Source organism: Bombus bifarius, unplaced genomic scaffold (genome assembly GCF_011952205.1).
Source record: "Bombus bifarius isolate JDL3187 unplaced genomic scaffold, Bbif_JDL3187 scf7180000008199, whole genome shotgun sequence".
In the NCBI taxonomy this organism is placed as follows: domain Eukaryota; kingdom Metazoa; phylum Arthropoda; class Insecta; order Hymenoptera; family Apidae; genus Bombus; species Bombus bifarius.
Genome location: NW_022884505.1, coordinates 4,037,794 through 4,060,208, shown reverse-complemented (window position 1 = coordinate 4,060,208; position 22,415 = coordinate 4,037,794). Strand labels below are relative to the sequence as shown.

Here is a 22,415-nt window from a genome sequence, read left to right as displayed (position 1 = left end):
TCAAAAATCTTCCTAACGACCCTCTCGTCGATAAGCTTAAATACGCGTCACGATGTTTCTTCTTGAATCCTCACCATCGGCAGAGATGTTCGTCCGCCTGTACTCGATCTTGAAGTTTTCGATCAGGTTCCCGTTGAACTTGGACTTTTCCGCTCGATCACACGTATTCCTATGCTTACTGCTATACTGCCTTCGCTGCTTCCAGTTCGGCGAGCGCCTCCTTTGGCCGCTCCTGGTGGAAGCAGTAGATCTGGGACCAGGTTTTTTCACACATCTTGGTCTTTCGTTTCTTACCGAGGTGTCGGGCAGTGGTCTGCCCTGCGGCGTCACGCACCAACAGTACCCGGTTTCCTCGTGACATTGCACCGGTGCGTAAGTGCCATCCGAACGACAGACTGGTCGTGCACCCGGCCTGGCAGTCAGTCTTGCGGAGAAGCATGCTGGTGTCTCTAGATGAACAGGTTCCATCATATTGTTCTTTGTTAGATATCGTTATTTTCGTAAATGTACGCGCATCTTTCAGCATGCACGATTGTCATACTAATTATATTTATCTTTCGGTACCTAGTCCTTGTATTTGCAAAAATTTGACGCGTAACGCGAAAGAGAATGATCGTTTGTATCGTATTTTAGATCTTATGCTATTTTACCATCGTTAGATTCAGTTAGGATCAAACATACGATAATCACTTATTATTCACGTTATAGTACCACGCCGGAATAATTTACTTATAATTCTCAATGAGAATTGGTTGTAAACTACTTGCGAATAAAAAGAAAAAAGATGTACCATCAGTCTGTCATATATTTTGTAATTCTAATATATTTATATACATACTACGTATTTAAAAAATGTATTGCTTTTATAGTTACAACGTTGATACATCGATTGATAAATCAATTCGAGCGTAACTATCGAAATAATAAATAAACAAATAATTTTGTTAAGTGACAAATCGATATAAATATATACGACGATATAAATAAGCTAATAGAAGTAATTGAAAGTGCAACGATATATTTTTTTATCAGGTGTAGCAAGTTATGGCACAGGAACGATAGATAGCTAGCTCCATTCTAGCGAAAGGATCGAGATAAGGATAAAAGAAGGAGTGAGCACTTGAAACGTTTTACGCGTAATTATGATTAAATTTAAGATCTAGCCATTAGGAAGAATTACGTTTCTTATGAATTATTTAAAGGCAAGCTTTTACGCTCGCGAAACAAGAAATTCGAAAGTCTAGTTATCTGATTATCCTTAGGATCTCTTCTAGCGAGTATAAGATTTCATTTGCTAAACTTTTTTTTTCTTTTATTTATTTGGAAGAATTTTACAATCAATTCTCATTGAGAATTATAGGTAAATTATTCTGGCGTGGTACTATATCGTGTTTAATAAGTGTTTATCGTATGTTTGATTCTAGTTGAATCTAATGCCTAAGAGGGTGTCCTGAATTAGAATGTACTAAAACAGCGTCTTTTTGTGATTTTTTTTAGAAGGGAAAGAAAGAAATGAAGTTATCGAATTTTGTGGTATGGTTCTATACATATTTAACGAATAGAAAAAAATTTTGTTTAAAGTAAAAAGAAAATTGTAACAGATTTCTAAGCCTATTTCATGGGCTGCAGTTTTCAATCGGTGGGAAAGATCCACCTCGTAATTCTTGACCGAAACAACAAACCAAAAAAGGATTAAATTATTATAAATTTTTCTTCTCGATGAACTAAAAAGAAAGGCAGAAAATGCTGTGAAATTAAAAATTTTGGCGGGTTTAAAGAAAATATGTGTTTTCTAAAAAGAGAAAATAAACTTCAAGGTGCTACAACAATTATTTAAATCAACTTTTTTACAAACTTTTTTAGTTCATCGAGAAGAAAAATATATAATAATTTAATCCCTTTTTTGGTTTTTTGTTTCGGACAAGAATTACGCGGTGGATCTTCCCCGCCGATTGAAAACTGCAGCCCATGAAATAGGCTTAGAAATCTGTTACAATTTTCTTTTTACTTTAAACAAAATTTGTTTGTATTCGTTAAATATACAGGGTGGTTGGTAACTCATTACCAACGGAAAGGGGGTGATTCTACGCGAAAAAAGAAGTCGAAAATATAGAATAAACATTTTTTTTTTAAATTTTTCCATCGAGACAACGATCTACAGTGAGATCCGTTATAACGAGACGCGATAAAGTGCAGGCGTACCGAGCGAAAATTCAAAGTCGATTTTCTCGAAAACAAAGCCTCGAATGAAAAATGTTTATTCTATATTTTCGACTTCTTTTTTCGCGTAGAATCGCCCCCTTTCCGCTTGTACCTCCAGTTACCAACCACCCTGTATATAAAACCATACCTCAAAATTCAATAACTTCGTCTCTTTCTTTCCCTTCTAAAAGAAAAAAAAAATCACAAAAAGACGTTGTTTTAGAACATTCTAATTCAGGACACCCCGTTAAATCTAAAGGGTAATGTCCTTTTAGCCTGGGGATCTGATCCGTCGTGTCAAGTAATTGAGTAACTAGTGGGTTTTGGTGATTGTTAACTCTTATATTATATCTGTTACTGAATTTCGATATTTCTTCTTTAACTGTGGCTATCTTAAGGTCGCGATTTGTTAAAAGTTAACGATGAAAAGAAATCGGATGGAATTCTAGTTTCTGATAATAATTATTCCTTTGACGAAGTTATTCTAATGCGACTACATGGCGAAGGTACAGTAATAATCACTAACACTATTACGAGAAGAATGCATCACCCTACCTGGACAAGGGCCAGTGTGTTTGATAAGAATAGACATGCCTTGACACTGCTTCGAGATGACCCGACACTGACTCGAATACGTAACACCGTCGCTCCCACATACCGGTGTACTTGCACCGTCACTCATTGTACATTCGGCTATCCTTTTTCTGCACTCCTCCTAAAACACACGACCCACACATGATGCACAATTATGTATGTGAAACGTTCATGTTACCAGTACAATCGTATAAAACGTGTAACCAGCTTTTTCTCCAATTTTTATTAGGATATCGCTCAAAAATCATTTATTTCTCCAAATTAAATCAAACAAATCTAAAGAACAAAGTGCATATATATATATTTCTTTTATTTTCAATAATATGTATATATTTTTGAATTTATAACTTAATAATGTGGAACAACAACAATAATCAGTTAGTTGCTGTTAACTTTTCCTATACCGCATATCAAATATCTCTTGATGACTACTTCCATTAAAAATAGCAACGTGTAAAGTTAATTTAATTCTTCTATAATTATAATATGCTTTTTCTATATCTGTACAATTAGATAATGTCGTTAGAAAATGAAATACATTATTATCTGTAAATCTGCAAGTTCCTACCGTGAGTAATGTCACTCGACTATGATGATTAATCATTGTGAATCACTTTACAAAAGCACTTAAACGTAGTCAAGTGTTTGGCATTTTGACGACTTCCCTTTAAACGGACATGACAGAGGAAGGATGAAAATGAAAACTGATCGAGCATTTCGCCGGCTGACTAATTCTTTCGTGATTTTCCTTGAATCCACCAACATCGTTTGATGTTCCAGGAAGATCGCTGACGCGTATATGTTATCTTTCGTGACCTCTTACGCGTGACTGCGAATCGCATTTCTTACAACCATAACTGGCCACAGGGATCGTTTTCCTACCTTTCAGAGGAAAATCAAATTCACCGGAGAACTTTTATTTCGAGCTTCTGTAAGTGACGTTAAACCTCCGTAACTGTCTCTCGACCAGATACGTAGATACGTAACTTTCAAATTACGATAAAACTTTCAACAAACGTTCGTTCGAACGTAAGCATTCGTAATGTAATTCTTAATTCGTATCTTTACATATGTTCTGTAATTTCTAAAATATACGATGCGTTATCTTATCACTACAAAACTAGGAATACGAGTAGTAACGCTGTACGCTATCTCGTGCTAAGAACTATTTGTAAGAAGAACTAACACGTAAGAAGTATTTTATATCGATGAGAACTGTGATAAGTTTAAACGATTTACGATAAAAAAAAAGGGGGGGAAAAATAAAATAGATATTTCCAACGATAATCGTATAAATGGGAATCGAAAGTAACAAATAAAATATTATAAAGCGTATGATGATAGTCGTTAAAGCCGAGAGAACAGTGGTAACAATAGGACGAAAAATTGCAATTAAAATACGCACATCGTTATTCGAACAGGCAACATGTTCAATGATCTACATGCAAAGATAGATGTTTAACATTTCTATAAATAAAATGTATATTTTACATCGATTCTACAGAGTACTAATGTAAGCATGTTTTCGATGAGTAGGCTGATCACTCGCCAACTGTCACACAGGCGACAGTGTAGACACGTACAGAACGTGCGATTTATTTTAATTAATTTTAAACGACACGACTCGATGCAAATATCTACACGAAAATTCCTGAATCGAAATCCTCTGTACTACAGGAATGATTCACTGGTAATAGCCTGGAACAGAGGCGTCTTTAACACGGAGGAGGCGCCTCTGTACAGTAAAGAAGGCGCCTCGAATCCATCAGAAGAGGCGCCTGGATCATTACGTCATGCATTTGCATTGCACGGAATGTAAAACCCGATTTACGATCTTGAACGTACGACCGTGTCAGTAATTACGCTCGTTGAAATGATTGAATGTATCGTCGAGAAATACGCTGCTAATTACCGTCGGTGAAATATCGTCGTCGTCGTCGTCGTCGTTGCCTCGTCGTCATTTCCTACGTGCCTTTCCTGCATAACGCTTTTATTTGAATAAACGTAATCGTTCGATATGTGAAACGATGCGACTGCTGCAACGACACGGCCGTATAAATCATTCTGAGTACCTTTTAATTCAATTAACTTCGACAGTTTTACGATAGTAGATACACATTCTACGACGATCGACGTAGTAAGGAAGAGAGGAGAGAAGTTAGAGATAGGCTCGAAGGAGGAAAGTAATCGTTAGCGCGAGATCACTTTGCCTGGCGATTTTGCAAATTTGATATTTCCATCTTTTATTAGAAACTCCTGTCGAACAACGAAGAATCTTAAGCTTCGACGAGCACTTATATCTAATTGGATAGGAGAAAACTTTTGAAGGAGGAAACAATTAACACGACTAGGACGTCGTTTTCCAAACAGGGCGATTTCGTACGTTAAAATCCTTTTAACGACAGGAAACGTCGTGCACTAGAACTCCTACTGTAGTTACCTAAGTCACTCAAGTTATAGATCCAATCGATAAATTCCCTTAGGACGTTCGTATAATCCAGTATCGTTTGTAGATTCCATCTTTTACGTGAATATTATAAAAAGTACACTTATTACATTTTATGCTACGTACTCTAAAATATACACGAAGGATTTTCTATAAAATTTTGTCTGACGCCGTTTCGACTCTTAAGAGGGAAGCCAGGAAAGCAATTTGTATACAATTTTCAAGATAATTCTCTCTTAAAACCACGGACGTGTTAATTCTCCATCGGAGGTGTATATTTACGCGTGTACGCGCTCCGAAAAAATACATTCGATTTAGCCTGCCTACGCTGTGACTTCTACGAACGACGACCAAGAAACCGAACTTCCCACAATCTTCGAGGAATATAATTCATCCTCGATACCACGAACGTATTAAACGTTATTACTTATCGACAGAGGTAGATATATGGTCCATTAAAAATACGTTTCCGACTGCCGTAAGAAGCTATAAAATCAAATTCGATGTTCACGAGTGGGCGGCGTGTTCGATAAGCAAATAAAAGGCGAACGATCGAGAAGCGAGATATAACGGTGTCAAAAGGAGCCCGATCGAGGGCCGCCGGTTTGTAATAACGGAATTCCCTCGAAACGAAGACTCTCGGACCGATCCATCCAGCGGATAATCGTAACCGGAGGTGGCGCCCGATTGGTAGCACGCACCCTCGTTCCTCGAGAATGCGTTACACCGCGTGCACGCAACGCGATGCAATATATGTACGCATAATAGGCAGAGTGCAACGCGGTGTAGCGTAGAATAATCGGGGTTACGCGTTGAATGCTAACACGAACGAGGAACGTGCGCTCGACGATTGCACGCTTGGCGCCACCGTGGACGCGATTCAAGAAAACGACGCACGCGACCGTCAAATTGTGCTGTAATCACATTCGATTGCATCCAATCGTATCTCTGCCGCTCTTTCCTTCTTCTTTCCTTTTCCTCCTTCTTTTTTCTCCCCTTCTTACGACGAGAGGAATTACTCGTGAGTTTTTCTTCGCTTCCAAATGACTCTATCCATTTTTTACGCGCGTTTCTTTCGCGCGTTTAATCGTAGGAATTAAAGTTACAAGAGTTAAAGCAAGTGGCTGCGACGAAGAAAAAAAGAAAGAAGTAAATTCTGGCCTCTTGAGAATTGTGTCGCGATGAAACTTAACGTTGAACGGTGATCAACGTGTTTGTCGTCGATTGAATTTTTATTTTCTCTGCTTCATGCCATCGTGTAGCGTGTATTATATATTAATTTAAAAAAAGAAAAAAGAAGTTTATTTATGAAATCGAACGTCTTTGTTATGGTACAAATAATAGACGTTGTAAGAAACGTCGAAACTTTTTCTTCAATTTTTTCAAATATTTGTCATTTACGAGAAATCACTGGTCTACGATACCGTGTACACCCAGTATGCTCTTTAAATCGATCGCTATAGAAGATTTCTTTCACAATTGGAATTTTTCCCTTGCGTCATCCGTATTTGTTTACTATATCGCAAAGTCAAGCGACCACGTGTACTCTTCCCTTCAATTTCTTCTCCGATCCGTTCCTCTTCAATCGAATTCCATTTCTCAAAGGATGGAGTAACTTTATTTAAATTTAATCAATTAATATTTCCTTCTATGTTTTAATATAGTTTTCGTATAACGTGTGTATAGATCGTTCGGACGAACTAATACATATGTATAACGGCGATGACATAACACGATTAGTAATTATCTACGCTAGTTAAGCGGCGCCGTAGTGACCTGTTGTCTCATGTACATGCGGTTCTCTTCCTTCTATATCGTCGAAACGTATATTATTGTGATATATGGTGCGATAAAGGAGAAAAATAATCCGAGACTTCAAAAACTTAGAATTCATATAAAAAAAAAAAAATAAATAAATATTTAGTCGATATAGATTCCAAAATCAAAGGATTTTATTTATGGCGTACGATATAAATAAATTTTTTCACCACACGCTAAATGTATTCTAAATTTATTTTGAAGACACTGGTGTACTTCTTAATGAATTAATTATCGATTGAATTTCGTGTACGGATAGTACACGATAGATAGAGAAGGAAAGAACAGAAGGTAAATTTCTATTCTCCCTTTCTACGACCATAGAAATACTTCCATCTTCCTTGTAATATAGGAAAACAAGAATGATAAACGAATGGGACATTCTTTGAAGAAAAGAGGAAGGAACAGTTGGAAATATTGATGAATTTGCAATCGAAAATTTTCATAATACACCTATCTCGTACTTTGAAATGGAAATCAATCATCAAATATTCCTTGCAGACGTTAGAACAAACTTGTGCGTTCCCTGTAACTGGCATTGTATTTAATCTATATCGATTAAATAATCGTTCGCTTTTCCTCGTAAAATGCTAAAAATCTTTGAAATTTTGGATCGATCAAATTTTGTATCACTCTGTGTAATAGAAACGCGATGGTTTCTCAAGTGTGCTAACAGTAACAAACGCAAATGTTCGTTCGATAGGTTGCATAAGTCTTTATAAAAAGCGCATAACTTCTCCGAACAATTTTTCTGAATCGTACGCTCGCTTATGGCAAGGATAAAGACACGTTCCGAGGCACGCAAGTATTATAAGTACGTAAACCTAATGACGGGTTCTCGAAGAAGGTGCAGCTCTTTTTTTTCTGTAGAACAGACAACGAACGAAACACAATGATTTGTCAGTGCCTTTGATTATAAGGATCGCTGAGATAGTTGGCTGAAAATGGTGATTAAAAGAGGGAACGTTTACGCGTAGCCACCTTACACGTTGTATTTTACGCTTTGATCTAACATCAAAGTTGCTTTTGTTTATTGACGTGGTTCTATTTTATGTGGTGCATTTAGTTCAGGGCAAGCTGATTTATTTGAATATCATCTAGTTTTAGAATGTTACGTTTCCTTTTGATAGATATCGTGTTAATAGTATCTATTTGACAAGACGATAATGATTATTAGACTGTCAAATATTTTGGCAAATTTTGTATCGACGATACTTGGTCAAACGATGACAGTTATTATTAAATTGTTTCTTAATTTTGCATTTTAATATTTCCTAATTTTAGAACGTTACCTTGAGCTTTTGGCAAATATCGTATTAACGGTACTCGGTAAGATAATAATAATTACTCAATCATTAAATATTATAGTATTATGCTACAGGTATAACGAGTATCGCGCTAGTAATATTTATTGAGAAGTTAACGATATTCACGAATTTTCAGGAATGTCACTGTTAAATTCGATATTTAAGGGAAAGACAACGAGATAGGATATTCAGGTTTCTGGGTAAATGTTTCGAGTTTTAATGGAGTTTCGCGTTGCCAAAGAAGATGACAAATTTGAGGCAACGCGATAACCAAAGCATTACCATAAAGCGAAGATGTGCGAATCGTTGAAATCCTCGCGAAGGATACACGCCAGTAAATGATCCTTTAACATTCAGACGGTGTTCCTGGCCGACTGGAAGCGATAATCGACTTCGAATATTTAAGCAATCACGAGAACCTGGACTCCTGCGTTACGTCAAGAACGTGCGCAAGTATTCGGATAACTATATGCGTAAGTACTTGAATACGAATTGATAATCAACGCTATTATTGTTGTTAGAAGACGTTGATTTCCACTTTCTCCTTATCTATCGGTTGAGTAGAAAATAGCTGACAAGTTGCTTATAGAATCTTTAATAATGCGTTACTTTTCAATTCCAAAATTTTCTTTTCATCTCGATGAACCTTACACGTTATTTTCGATTGTTCAATTTGGATTTTGATAAAAATAGTAATCTTTTACCGATCATGGGAATCGTTACTTTGTTATTACGCTTGAGAAGTGTATTTCTATTAGCAACGATACAACTACGACACGCAGTATACAACGACAATAGATGATTTCGAGTGGATTTAACGAAATATAATCTTCGTAGAAGCAGCCCGTGGCAGGTAATGCAGGAAAAATGGATCAACATCCAAAATTCTGTCTTCTTTCATAGCTATTTATAAAGATATTACATTATCGTACTTATGTAAGTCGGTGTTTTGACGAAGGAAATGTCCTATTAGCAATTGTAATATATACACCGTTAAAATATTCAAAGTGCAAATGTTTTCAAGGAACGGGTTTCGTAAATTTCTCCCGTAATTATGCCAACTCGAGAAATAATAGCATCTACTTATAAAATTTATAAAACAATGAGATATATCGGTAGAGAGCCTTATCGTTATCTAACTTGTACAGAAACGAACGAGCCAGTAAAAGTCAACGTTTCAAGGAACGAACGTGGAGAATCCCAGTCACGGAATCCATTAGCAGGAAAATAATGTTAGAAACGGCGTTCGCTGTTGAAATTCTACGGTAGCGATCTCGTGCAATTGCATTCTTACGTCTAATTTGTTTATCGATAAATTAACGAGCCATTATCCGTCGTAAAGTAGATTCGTCCACGATTTACGAGAAAATTAATTAGTCAGCTCGCGTTTAATTGTTGCCAATAGCACGATTTCGTCTCGTTGTCGAGCGCATTTCGAGCACGTAACGTTAAAAAGATCGAGAAGGCGGGAAGAAAAAGAAATGAGGAAAATCGATAGCATAATTTAGTGCGCGCGGACGAAACGGGTTTTTCGGCGCGTAATCGCGCGAGCCAAAGCATTTCCTTTCCGGCAGAAAATGAATCTCAACGAGAACGCTTGGAAAATTCGTGCTCCGACGATCTCATCGACGTTCAACGAAAACGATGTTAAAACGATTCGCGACTTTACTTCGAATGATAATCGTCGAGTTGTTCGTTATTTATCAGCAGACGAGATTTTATAGCGGGGATGAAAGAGGGATAAAATAAAATAAATGTAGATGTAAATATACGAAGTTCCTAGGAGAGTCGATTTTTCTTGATTTTCTGATTCTCACGTTACGTTAGTTTAAATTCATGACTATTAATCTGTGTTTAACCAATGTCATTCGTATGTTTCCAATATTTCATCGGATGAAAAGAAGTTAATCTTTTAGACTCTAATCTAGTTTAGCATAGAAGTTATTTTGTGCTATGTACTTAAATCGTCTTTGATGCGTCAAGACTACGACTAACGAAACGATCAAAATTTCTGCTATTAGATTTTTCATTAGACTTTTCATTAGATTCGCTTTCGTTTTATTTGTTTGCTAGAGACACGCGAGCCCTCTTGACGATATTGATATTTACTTCTACGTGTCGAGACACAAAACACGATTACGTATGAGTTTATTTACCAATCTACCGATCTATTTGTTACTGATTTATTTATTTACATCGTATTGCTTCAATTCCTTTGAACTACGTAGAGTATATCTAGCTGCGTGTCAGGGATCGGAGGTTCCACTGTCAAAACGATAAACGAATTTTAAATTGATACAATCAATAAGCTTTAAACGTATCCAATGAGTTCATCAAACGAATTAGATATAACCAGTTTAAATTATTATGCACAAACGTACGCTCCATATGAGATACGAGGACTAACGCGTTAAGGGTTTCAACAATCAGTCGATTACTATAGATACAGGCCATAGTGACATCCCGTGGCTAATTAGAATTCGCGGAAAGAGAACAGGTCATGTGTATTCAGCGCTAGACGACACGCAAATGCAAATTTCTACAAACAAGAGTCGACCAGCGTGATTACTTGTTGCACCTGTCTGTCGCTGATCGCCTACGTTCAAGTGTATGTAAAGTTCTATACGTTTCGTGCTTGATAGCGATCACGTGGACAGCGGTGTATCGAGCAAATTCAAATCGATCCTGTTCCAGAGTGGCCGGTTTATCAGCGAAAAGCGAAAAATTCCCGTAGAACATTCATCACGCTGTGTTTGACCATTTCTATTAATATCGAGCCGCCGTGGTAATATGTATCGAATTATGTGTAGGTTTATTAGGTCGTTGAGAAATTGGTCGCAGAGAAATTGTAGGAATTAGAGGCATGTTTTCATGGAATTAGTAGTTTATTACGTAATACATGCAACGTTTCTTTTGGTAGTCTATTTGGTAGTAATTCTTTGATCTTTTCGGACAAATAATTGACATTTTCAAACTCTTACGAATCTTCCAAGTCACGAAGCTTCCAGCTTCTGAACTTCCAAACTTTTACATCTTCGATGATTCAAATCGTCGAAAAATTTGTAGATTTCAAATTTCTCATTTTTCCAATTTTCAAACTTTCAAACTTCCGATCGTCCAAACTTCCTCATTGCACTGATAATCGCTCCGTTGCAAAGACATGATCTTCTTTTCAAACGAGGCAACGTGCTCGCGAGAAGTATGAAAATGAGAATAAATGAGGGGGAACGTAGAGGAATAATATTCGTAAAAAGAAATGGAATTTTTAAGTATCGTTCAGAACGACGTTAAAGATATTTATGACACGTATCTATATGGAGGTTGATTCGGAGAATAAATGCGCGGCTGAATTATTCCTCCTTGTTAGATGCCAAGATTTCAAGGTCACGTTCATTTCCTTTTTAATATAATCGTGAATTTTTATCGACCACGAACTGTGCATCCATAATTGGTATTTTCATCGAGATACTACATGATACATCGTACATTCGACATTTGCCCCATGTCCATCGAACAACAACAAATACTTTTCAACCATGAAAAGAGACAAGAAATGGCAAAAGATTGAAACGAGTGTTTCTATATCTTTGAAAGTTTCGCATCGTGGTTCGATGGAAAGAAAGCAATAAAATAAAAGCCAATGATATACTTACCAAAATAAACTGTACATTTAATTTATAAGAATTATCCAGAAACTGATGATTAACTGTAGAAAATTAGTAAAACATATTCTCACTGAAAAGAGAAAAGGATTAAAAAATTGCCTGTAGGCTCGAATTTCTCCAAAGCTACGCGACTAAATCGTACGACTCGTATCTGCAGCTCTCTACGAATTCCGTATCGCAGCGTATAAGCGAAACATAGCACACGATCCGCTAAATCACCAGGCGATTCGGTCAAATTCGATAAACGTTCTCCTTAATTGCATCTAATCCAAAAAGCAGAGCGATCGTCGAAGGCAGAAAGACCGATAAAAATGAATAATGATTCGCGAACAAGAAGGAGGCACCGTTTCCATCTATCGAGCGTGGAAGGATGGTTATTAATTAGGCGAACGTGAGACTCTCTTTTTGAATTCTTAGCGGACAGGAACGAGTTGTGTTTAACGGGACGAGTGTTAATTAGTGACGAACGTCTCGACGACGAGGCGTCGTCGTCATTGACACGCGCGCCAATTATCGGACTACATTTTCCGCGGTAGTTACCATTAATTGTAGCTTCGTGAGCGAATGTCACGAACGATATAACGACTCGTCAAGAATGTGTCATCTTTCTTTTTGCCTCTTTAGCTCGGATAGGATTTGCTACCAATTTCGTCTGGAGAATTATTACAGGCGCCAAGGAAGTGTGTCAGAGAAAAAGGAGAAGTAGAAAAAGAAATAACAGGACCGACGATCTGCTGGAGTAGGAAGAAGAATATTCTCTGTCGCGAGAGAAGATAAAAATCGTACGAAGAAATTTATACCCGTAGAAACTCGTAAGCGTGTAGTAATATCGTGGTTCAAAAGTATGCGGATTTGCTTGTCTTTAACAGGATGTAATTTAATTACTAAATTACGGATGAAGAGATATGCAATGATTCATCTGGCACTTTGTGTTATATGTACGTATAATGGCTACAAAAAGTACTGACACGTACCCTCCTTTCCCAATGAAGCGTTTTTTTTTTCTATTAAATTACACGTTCTATTTTTATTGTATCGAATTTTTCCGGACGCGCGAAAGTGCTATTAAATGATACGAAATTTGGTATATTTATACAGGGTGGTTGGTAACTGGTGGTACAAGCGGAAAGGGGTGATTCTACGCGAAAAAAGAAGTGGAAAATATAGAATACAAATTTTTCGTTCGAGGCTTTGTTTTCGAGAAAATCGACTTTGAATTTTCGCTCGGTACGCGTGCACTTTATCGCGTCTCGTTATAACGGATCTCACTATAGTTCGTTGTCTGGATGGAAAAATTTAAAGAAGAAAAAAATAAAAAAATGTTTATTCTATATTTTCGACTTCTTTTTTCGCGTAGAATCATTCTCTTTCCACTTGTACCACCAGTTACCAACCATCCTGTATACTTCAAATATTTAAAATATTTATTAATTAATACGTGCGTCGACGCTTTTTGCGCCTCCTATGTATGTTCAATTTTCTAAATTCTGAATCAAAGAAAGAAGATCTTCTACGATCCGAAATTCATGAACAGAAAAATGATTAAATCATTTCAAGCAGTGACGCGTCTAATATCGGTACATTGCATCGATTTTTGTGCACTTGCGGAAAGTTTAAAGGTGCGAAACGCACCGAGTACACATAATACGCGAAGCTGTATAAAATATCCAAACTAAGATACGAAACATACGTCTGCTCAAGTTCTTCTTTTTTAATTCGGTTGCTGCGTATATAAAAATATGAATATGCATAGACACGCGCAAATTATCAATAACTTAAACGTATAGTTCGTCAACTCCAAAAATAGATAATAACTACTTCTACTCGTTAGTTTCGCACAAATTCATATAGCGTTACGACATAAATTCAGCAAAAGTGCTCGACCAGTTAGGACCGATAGTACGTGCGAATAAGCAGAAAGAGAAGAAAATGGAAGAGAAGAAAAAAGGAAGTGTTCCAGTAGATTGGCGCCATGCGGCACCGAATTGCCCCCGTAGTTGACACGACGAGAAAATTGATTATAGAGTAGCGACGGCGGCACGGCAGATCGATTTGAGTCACGATAAAACTCGATATTATAGCAACCGATCAACGATCAAGGTCCTGGGCCGGCACGCTTGATACACCGATCGTAAAATTACTATGAGTTTAATTGCTTTTCGAATACCTCGTTACCGACTCGGTAATTGCTATTTAGATCGGGTGCGATTGGAATCCGCCGCGGAAAAGGTTAACCTTATTCGCGTTCTTGCAGGAAACTCGTTAAAAATCCCATTGGTAATGATACGATATGAATGTGGATCGAGAGGAGGCGAAAAACAGCCGAGTCAACGATGAAATATCGCTTTTGTGCAGTAGCGAAACAGCTGAGTAACGACCGTTGATAGAACTGCTGTGAACGTGGCTTAAAGCTTTGAGGACCGTATGCTCCGACGCAGCATATAGCCTGAATTCCCGCGTATTTTTGGAGCGATCGAAGAGATTCAAAGATTTGATGATTTTCTGTATATTTTGCTACATTTCGCTATAGTTCGGCTCGTCTATTGATATTTTACTCTTCTTCGATATACTTCGCTGTTCTGGCGAAGGAAGGAAAATTAGAAGGAAAATTTAACTTTCCAATTTCGACTAAAGTTTGTCTCGTCGATTATATTTACTCTTCGATGAACTTTAAAATAAAATTCCATTTTCAAGCTTGAACTTAACGTCGGTATATCGTATCTGTATATGGAACACTGCTATAATGTATTTATATTATATCGAGCGATAAAATTTTGTTATCGATTTTATTAATTTTGGATCAAACACACGACCCAAACGACATATGTCTAAAGGATACAGTTGGCTCGAAAATAACCGAAAGAACGTTTTTATTACCGAATTATGTGCATTAATTATCTCCCTCTTTTCGTACCATTTTTAGAGTGCTCTTCCACGGACTATTTATTATTTCTGCTTCTTTGATGTAGCTTTTATCAGACACGTTCTTTGCTTATCACGATGCACTTTAACTTATCGAATCAATGGAATAAATCAGTGTGTGTCTCTTCGACGATTTTAATAAAGAATTAAATCGATCACAATATTAGATGGTCTCGAAGGTTTCTTCCGCTTTATCAATAAATAACAGATGCACGATATTTTGTGTTTTATATCGTGTTACCCAGTTAGTGCATAATAGATGCATTTTTTTCACAACTCGTGGGATTTGCTAGCAAAATATTTACTAATATAGCCAACATAAATATCACGTTCTAGGTGCATTTTTGTGTCATTCGTTGAATTGAATCTTTTACCACGAAGAGAATTTTTCAACGAAAGGAACAAATAATAATCATAAATAATAATAAATAAAGGAGAGTATGGAGAACGCGGCAGAACATCACACAAAAACGCACCTAAGAACAATATTCGCCAGCAAAGCTCGAAAGTTTTGAAAACGTGGCATTACATCGTTCCTGAAGAGATGATAAGGAAGATAACAGACCAGAATCGATCGCACGTAATTCAATAAGACGTACTTCAATAAATAATAACAAATAACAGCAATATATTTTCTCTCCTAGATATTAAAGTTGTTTTCGATGCTCATAAATCGCGATAGTCAAGCCTCGACATTCCGCAGCTCTTCACCTACTTGTTCCATCGAAATTTCATTGGAACTTCGCAAAACTGAATTTTCTCGTATTACGAGAAGACCAACGTTAATCGGCTTGGATAATCGGTCAGACGAGGAACGTTCGAGAGAGGCTAATAGCCGAAACGACGAGGAGTTGGCCGGCTAACGATGCAGAAGGTGAAACGATGCACAAAAGGCAGAAAGGGGAATATCTGCCAACACCTGAGCATTCGGGGGAAGCTTTGCGTGTCGCAATGCACACGAGAAGGTGCACATGTGTGTTCCTGGTACGGCGAGAGGAGAGGAGAGAAAGAGGTAAAGAGGAGAGGACCTCGTAAGATATTGGCTCTCCCCAAACAGGTTTCTTAGACACATTCTTTCGCGGCTTGATGCTCGCCATTCGTGCAACCAGCTTCTTATTAATTATTGCTCGTCTTCGGATGGATTAAGACACGAAATTCAAGACGTCTTCTTCGTGGCGCTGAAAAAATCCTATTAAGTATTGTATTTCGAACAAGACGCGATTCATCAGCTGCTTATCGAAGACACACGTGTCCCGTCAATTTCTCTCTTTCTCGAAACGATACGCTTTCAGCTTTCGTTTCTGCTTACTCGGTGCACGAGTAACACGTGCAAAATACTTTCAGAAATTTTGTCTAATAGCGCACCTGTGTAATTATGCGATAAAAACGTTTATCCGCTCTACTGTTTTCTTCTGTTTGCCATACTGTTGTAGCTAATGTTAGTTAAAATTCTATAGAAAATATTACGTGCATATGGGTGTATTATATCTCGTAACTATAAAACCATACAAGAACTTTCGATCTTGAAATGTTAATGTTACGATGTTAATGTTAACTTGAAATCGAGTCATTTATTCTTTTCTATCCCCAGAAGGGATACATTGTAATAATAACTTTTACAAGTTTAACTGCGATTTTATCCTGCTATATATCTTATCTCTTGCATCTCTAGCAATTCCAAGAATCGTCTTCTTTTATTTATCATTTGCCTTTGTAAACGATACCAATCGAAATCTTCTTAAATACTTTTTGAATACGCTTTTTTAATGCGAGAACAATTAATCGCAAAGCGAAAGATCTATTCGTTTAATGATTTTCGCATACTACTGTACCTCGACAAACCCTTTTGCACACGTACATATTACACGTGTCTATGTAACGGTTATTTGTAAAATGAACACGTCGATGGGAAGCATGCAAATCGAAATATCGTCGTGGGATTCGTTGTGCAAAGATCAAACATCTTGAAACACTTGGCGCTGAAGAGCCATAATATTTGCAATAGTCTCATCTAAGGAAATAAAGGGTACGATTTTCGATGAAAATCGAACAAGACTGGATGAGATACGATCGCCATCTAATGCGTACTTGGAAGCAAGCTGTTTCTTTCTTCCAGGTACAAGCAGAGCTAAACGTTGCACGTGTGCACCTTTGGACGAGTTCGAGCCTGACCGTCTGGATCGGTTGGACCGTACGGATCGTTTTATCTCTTCTCGCCGGCTATGAGAAAGTTGAGATTACACGGAAATAAGGCTCGTGGTTGTCGCCTCACGGTGAGAAGAATTCGTCTCCAGCGATTTGCATACGTTCAATGTTAACGAACGAAATTCCTGACTAGGTACGAGCATGAGAAGAAAGAAACAACCGTGTGGAACGTGTTCAGTTCGTGTTATACTGACATCGTTTGTTCGCTACGTTATGGACGAAGGTACTCGAAGATGCTTATAGCTTTGAATCGTCAACTAGATTATTTTTTTTTAAGTGAACCGCACGATCGCTCGAGAGTAGTTTGAGGAAACTCGATGTTGCTGCGTTGAGGCGATTAACGTCATACGGTGATGGCGATGCTGTTGAAATTAATAATATTGGTAGCGTTATCGATGACGATATCGTCATATTTAATTCTAGAAAAATAATGCTTAGGATCAGTGGATATTGATACCTTGCGTTTTAAAATATTTTTGCGATTCTTCTGGTATGGTACTGTACCTTTGGTAAATAGGAGAAATGAAATCAAAATCAGACTCCTTCGACATTTTCTTAAGGACTCGCGTTACATCTTATCGAGCTGATAATAACTGAAATGATAAGTTGTATTCGCGTTTTGTAAAACTGACTCTAACTCTAGTGTTATGTGTCTTTTTACAAAAATATAAAGAACACTGTTGACCTTGTTAATAATTAATAAATTAATTAATTAATAATTCTTCTAGGTACTTTAAGTTTGAAATATTTGATACCCATAAAAGAACACATCGTCCTCTTGCTTTACCTATCGACCCATTCTCTGCTTTATAAGTGGAAAAAATTATGTCGCAGAGAAAATTCTCCCCTAATTACCAAAAGTATAATTTGTATTAATACTTCCCTTATATCGAGAATGTTCCTTTACTCTGAATATCGTTTCCTTCGTCTCTACTATGTTACATCGATTATTACGTTGATGCAACAATATCGACTCGTCATTTTCTATACCGAAAACTAATTTATATTGAAAGTACTCCTTTCTTTGAATATCGTTTTTCGGATCTATAATCGATACTACGCTATACACAAAAAGCTTGTACTAGAAAAAAGAGATTTTATAAGTGGGAAAAAGATGTGAGAAATTCCAGGGCCAACGAGACGCTAAAATTCGAAGCGTAAAAATTCGCGATCCCCGGCGAAAAGAATGCGAAGATCGGAAGGACGCGCGATCGAGAGATTAACGCGTGGAATTTCCGAATGAATGGCATTTTATTGCACGCGAGTGAAATTTGCGTGCCACAAATATTGCTGATCGATGATACGCGCAAGTACATGTGTCCTTTTTTGCGAAGGTCGATCGGAAAGGCGAAATGCGCTCGAAAAAAGCAACACGGCCGATATGTGTTTGTCTGCGTGACGGGATCGTGTAAAATCGAAACTGAGAGAGGCGAGAAAAAAGCGAAAAAAAGAAATGTTGTTCGGATGCCAAGTGTGCCCACGTATGAATTCCTTTCGATGGCAAATCTCTGCCTACGTAAGTGGTCTCGACAGGGGGCATGAAAAGAAATTTAACAGATTCTTCGGATGCGCCTTTTTCGCCAGAGAGTCGATCCTGTTTTCGAGCTCGTTTCGCCTTTTCCATCCAACTTGCTTACAACAAGTTACAATCTCTTATCGATTTTCATTAGCTTCGTAGCAATTTCATATTTTTATGAACGCGACGATGAACTGGAAATAGAGAACGGTTTCGTTTATTAAATACTACAACGGCTATTCTACGTTGTGCTTTCAAATATCCCATAAATACAGAAACATTCGAGGTCTAATTATCGTTTTCCTTGATTTAAGGAAACAGATTACCTAATAGCTTTCGCTATTAAGTTGAAATTTAGATCGCATCGGAGATTAGAAAATCCATTAGTCGAACTAATTTGCTAACGACAGAGTTCTATCTTCGCTGACAAGAATTACTCTTCTCTTTACTTTCCTTTACTTTCTTCCTAATAATCGCCAAAACCGTTCGATGCTATACACTATACGCTACTCGAATAGTTCAAATTAGAACGTAATATCTAAACGTAATACCTGAATAGGTAAAAATTATCGTTAGAAATTTCTATCGGCCAAAGCTGGAAACGATTAAATTGCAAAATGCATTGCCACGCGAAAAGAGAATATAACGGATCAGCGAATGCGAGAATCGTTTCTCGCGAAGAGGATAAGCGTTTTCCCGATATATCGAGAGACCGGCGGCCGAGGAGCAGCCGAAGGAAAACAGAGCAACAGAATCATCAAGCATAAATCTACTATCCACCGACGTAATATTCGCGATTTATTAACATCGTTAATTCGCTATGCCAGCAAAGATTTTCGGGTCAGAAAATACGCGTGTAACGCTCTTAATTCTAGAACATGTTCCTGGAAGCTGTGCGTGATTTTATCGGCGTTGTCGCGAAGGAGCGTTATTTCGTCGCGTTTACGCGTTCCATTTAACCGTCCAGAGTATATAATTGAAAGCGAGTATCGTTATCCCGACGTGGAAATGAAAAATCGTGCTATCTGCAACGAAGCTTGTCCCTCGTAACCACTTCTTTACGATTTGTGCACGAGGAAAACGTGGCAGTTTACAAACAAACGGTAAAATACGAAGAAAGAGCAATGTTGTTGGACACACGCGGCTACTTTTATCGTAATTAATTCGATAAGGAGGAAACGAATGACCGCGACATAAATAAATGCAATTTTCTCTTTGGCGTCTGTCATCGTGAATCGGCCATGTGCCTCTATCGCGGAAATTGATTAGACGCCGTGGTTTCTATTCTGGGGGAATACTGGTGATATTCCGAGATATTTGGCATTGTATCAGGTCAGTTGAAACGTCTACACCTTTTCGATTGTACGTTCCGTTCGATCCTATACTATCTGAAACTTCGCTCGTGGATTTTTCATAAAACGCAGGTGGTTGAAATATATGTACATTTCAATTTGAAATTTAATTTACATTTCAATCTGAAATTCTATTTGCGTTTCAAGCCGTGTCTCTGGAATCTGATTCACGCCTCGAATCTGAAAATTTAATCTAGGAGAAAAGACGGCGAAGAAATCGATCGCTGATAACGATAATTGCATTCTTTACGAGGGTCGAATAAAACATCTCCCACGGGGACAATTTTCCACGGTTTCTGACATTTCATTTTAGATATTTCTAAAGCTGTTTGATACAAAGAACGTTGGATACTCGAAAACAGGTCGTAGTGACACGGGAATATTTAGATGAAACGTTCAGATAAAAGATGAAAAATTTAACAACGACGAAGCAAACGAATGGCCGAAAGGCGGCTATAAGCGACGATAAATATTACGTTGAAACTTAATTATAAGAAGAAAAACTTTCCGATGAACCTAGTTGTGACTCTCGTACAATGCCATAAATAGATTATAGGCGTTTATACGCTTAAAGCTGCAAAAATATACAGAATCAAGCATCTAGTATGCAGAAATATGTACATACAAAATATTCAGTGTGAAGTCTTCGTTATAATATCTAACGCTTGGAAGAAAATTTCTGTTTAGCTTCCGACTACGCTTTAGTTGTACGCTCAAAAATGTGAATTTCAACGAACATTCACGGCATAGCCATAAGACCACCTACACGAATTTTTTTTTTAACCCCTTGTCTCGTAGTATCGAGACAGACTCATCAGACTGGTATGGATTATGGATCAAATAGAACGGAGTCAGACTTGTATCAAAGTTCAATTTTAACTCTGGCTTTACTTCCATATTATAAGACCGTAGATTACTGAATACAAATCGTGTATAATATTTCAACGTTTTGCCTCGGACATAGCGTCAAAGCAGTCGCTAGTTAACGCAGATGTATATAGTCGCGGAAAAGATGAGAAGGCGAGGGGTTAAGAAGAGACTCGCTTCTCACTATCGAATATTACAAAGTGTTGCAATAGCGTTGCCTTGTGCGATCGTGGGCGTAGATTAAATTAACGATGAATCATATTTTTATGAAATACGAAAATTTCACCATAACGCACGGCGATCGAACACGTCACGATGCGTTGATAAGAATCGCTACTATTTCACGGAAGAATCGTTCGTTTCGACATGTTTCTTGGAAGACCGAGAAAGAGGAAAAATGAGAAAGAGAACGAGTATAATGCAATAAAATTTCGTAACGAGAAATCAAAATTATCTTTCTACCCAGTGTAAAAGCAGTAAGTTATCGGGTGCTCCACATAATTAACTTAACAACGAGCATAGCGTTGAGTTTCTCGATTAATCATTAGCGCAAAGAGGGAGCGAAACAGGGACAGAGAAAGAGGCACGATATCTCGCGTATTTATAATTATATTGAGAAAAAAAGAAAGAAGAAAGAAAAGTTACGCTGTCGGATCTCTAATCGAGACTCAGATATTACCGCTATTTACCTTTCTTCTTTGCCTGGTGCAAACAAAAGACTATTTGTATCGTACGGCGGGATACTTAAAAGGCCGTGAAACGATTGTACAACGCGCACGCCAAGTGCTAATAATTTTTCTGTCGCGCAACTATTATGAAAAACGTTTCTTTCGTTAGTCGAAACAGTTCTCCTCGTCCGTGCTTATCGTACTGGCGAACCGTGTCTAATTAACCAACAACCAGCCATTGTCGCATGAATACCTTTTAACTACACGACGAACTACTAGCTATTTAACCGGCTAACGCTTCTAGTAGAGTATAGTTGCACCTGCACGCTGCACAGTTCATGGCAGATATTACCTGCGGTGATTACGAGATCACGTAAGTTGGATCGCAAAGAAACGTTTGACCCGGTTGTGCCTTCTGTAATCTCTTCTTTTTCTGATAATAGAAGTTACAGCTGACAAGTGACAAAAGAGTCTTGTTTCCTCCGAGTATGTCTCTATCGATTACAGCCGATCTTACAAGACAATAGATCAAGATAACGCTATTATTCGTGTATGTGAAATATACATATATCAACGACATTACTATTAATATCGATCAGATGTACGTTTATTAACGTACTGCTATTAATAAACGTTAAATATACAACATTGCTATCAGCGATATCTTACAAACCGTGTCATAAATCAAATCCTCTGACTTAAACGCTTCCCTAATTTCTTCAAACACTGTATACTAAAATGCATCAGCTCTGTCGAACATAAAATTCCACTGTATCGTACCATGAGACATACCTTTTTACCGCTGTTTCACAGAATCTTTGCCTTTCTCAACGAGAATTTCCAATTTTCAAGC

General features: G+C 37.5%; 1 protein-coding gene across 3 annotated transcripts in view; it reads right to left on the bottom strand.

The window, feature by feature from the left end:
* The window catches only part of LOC117210326 (SPARC-related modular calcium-binding protein 2), a 34,914-nt gene that overhangs the window by 10,632 nt on the left and 1,867 nt on the right, over nucleotides 1–22,415 (bottom strand). For all 3 annotated transcript variants that reach the window (XM_033453263.1, XM_033453264.1, XM_033453265.1), the window contains exons 3-4: nucleotides 2,758–2,917; nucleotides 75–449 (exon numbers count right to left, since the gene is read on the bottom strand). In XM_033453263.1, the coding sequence (XP_033309154.1) occupies nucleotides 75–449; nucleotides 2,758–2,917 (535 nt within the window). The remainder of the gene's footprint in view (nucleotides 1–74; nucleotides 450–2,757; nucleotides 2,918–22,415) is intronic.